The sequence below is a fragment of the Pteropus alecto genome, unplaced genomic scaffold (assembly GCF_000325575.1).
Source record: "Pteropus alecto unplaced genomic scaffold, ASM32557v1 scaffold43, whole genome shotgun sequence".
In the NCBI taxonomy this organism is placed as follows: Eukaryota; Metazoa; Chordata; class Mammalia; order Chiroptera; family Pteropodidae; genus Pteropus; species Pteropus alecto.
The window spans coordinates 142,323-143,450 of NW_006435764.1; the positions used below are offsets into that span (position 1 = coordinate 142,323).

Sequence of the window (1,128 nt, forward strand, 5' to 3'; positions counted from 1 at the left end):
GGCCAGAGCTCGTGGCCCTGGCCAGTCCTAAATTCTGGCCCAAAGCAGTACATGTCCTCTCGGGGGAGTATGTGGCCACCTGAGGCCTGGGCATGCCCCACAAAGCAATGTGACAGAGTGACGGGGACAGGCCAGCCCCACCCTCGTTGCAGAGGGGAGCAGGGCTGGCTAGACGCTGGGCCCTGAGCAGCCACCTGGTGTGGAGGGGGTAGGGACCAAGGCCAAGCGAACAGCACTGGAGTCCAGCTGAGAACTAGCCAGCTGCTGCCTTGGACCAGGCCCAAAGACACTGGTGGGCACAGACCCAATGGGCCAGGGCCTGCCCTCTGCCGGTCACCAGCCACTGCCTTTCAGGATCCCGAAAGCCCAGGAAATGGGACCCCACCTGCAGTCAAGAAGCTCCAAGGTGGGAGACACCAGCCCCACCCCTCTGGTTTCAGTGTTCCCTAAGAAGACCCCCCACAAGGGACGGGAGGTGCTCTTGGTCCCAACTCTCCCCCTTGCTGATCAAAGGTCAGTAAAGCGTTTCGTATTAAAACGCGGCCCCACGCGTCCCAGCAGTGCCCTAGAGCCCTGCAGGAAGCACCAGAGGGGCTGCCGCCCCCCGAGCTGAAGTTGCCACTGTGCCTTGACTCAAGGCCACGCACACGGCAGCTGCCCAGCCTCAGCCAGACGCCAGGGTCAAGACCATCAAATAATTTACTGCAACTGAACCTGTGCCCGACGGGCCAGGATGGGGCTGGGAGGTGGAATAGCCGGGTTGCGGTGCCGGTGGCATCAGTCCGCGACAGTCTGTGCACAGCGTCCTGGGAGGTCTGCGGTCACTCTGTCCACTGACCCTGGGCTGGCCGGGCTCCGGCGGCATTTCCTTCCTTCCCCCTCCTTGCTCCGTCTGCACCTCCTCCCAGCATCCGGCCCCTCCAGGCCCGGGCCTGTGCGGCTGGCGGAGGAGCAGGAGGGCCCTCGGGGGGCAAGGCGGCGTCAGGAGAGCAGGCACCTGCAGCTCAGGCAGCCGGGGCCGCCCTCGTCCGGCGGGCTCAGCTTGCGCACCTTGTGCTGCCGAATCTCGCGCACCAGCGTGTAGAAGGCGTCCTCCACGCCCTGGGGATGAGGGGCTGCTCAGCAGGG

General features: G+C 65.2%; 1 protein-coding gene across 3 annotated transcripts in view; it reads right to left on the bottom strand.

The window, feature by feature from the left end:
* Positions 1 to 681: 681 nt before the first annotated feature.
* The window catches only part of HRAS (HRas proto-oncogene, GTPase), a 2,274-nt gene continuing 1,827 nt past the window's right edge, over positions 682 to 1,128 (bottom strand). For all 3 annotated transcript variants that reach the window (XM_006910950.3, XM_015588641.2, XM_015588642.2), the window contains one exon: positions 682 to 1,101. In XM_006910950.3, coding sequence (XP_006911012.2) covers positions 982 to 1,101 — 120 coding nt within the window. In that variant the 3' untranslated portion in view covers positions 682 to 981. The remainder of the gene's footprint in view (positions 1,102 to 1,128) is intronic.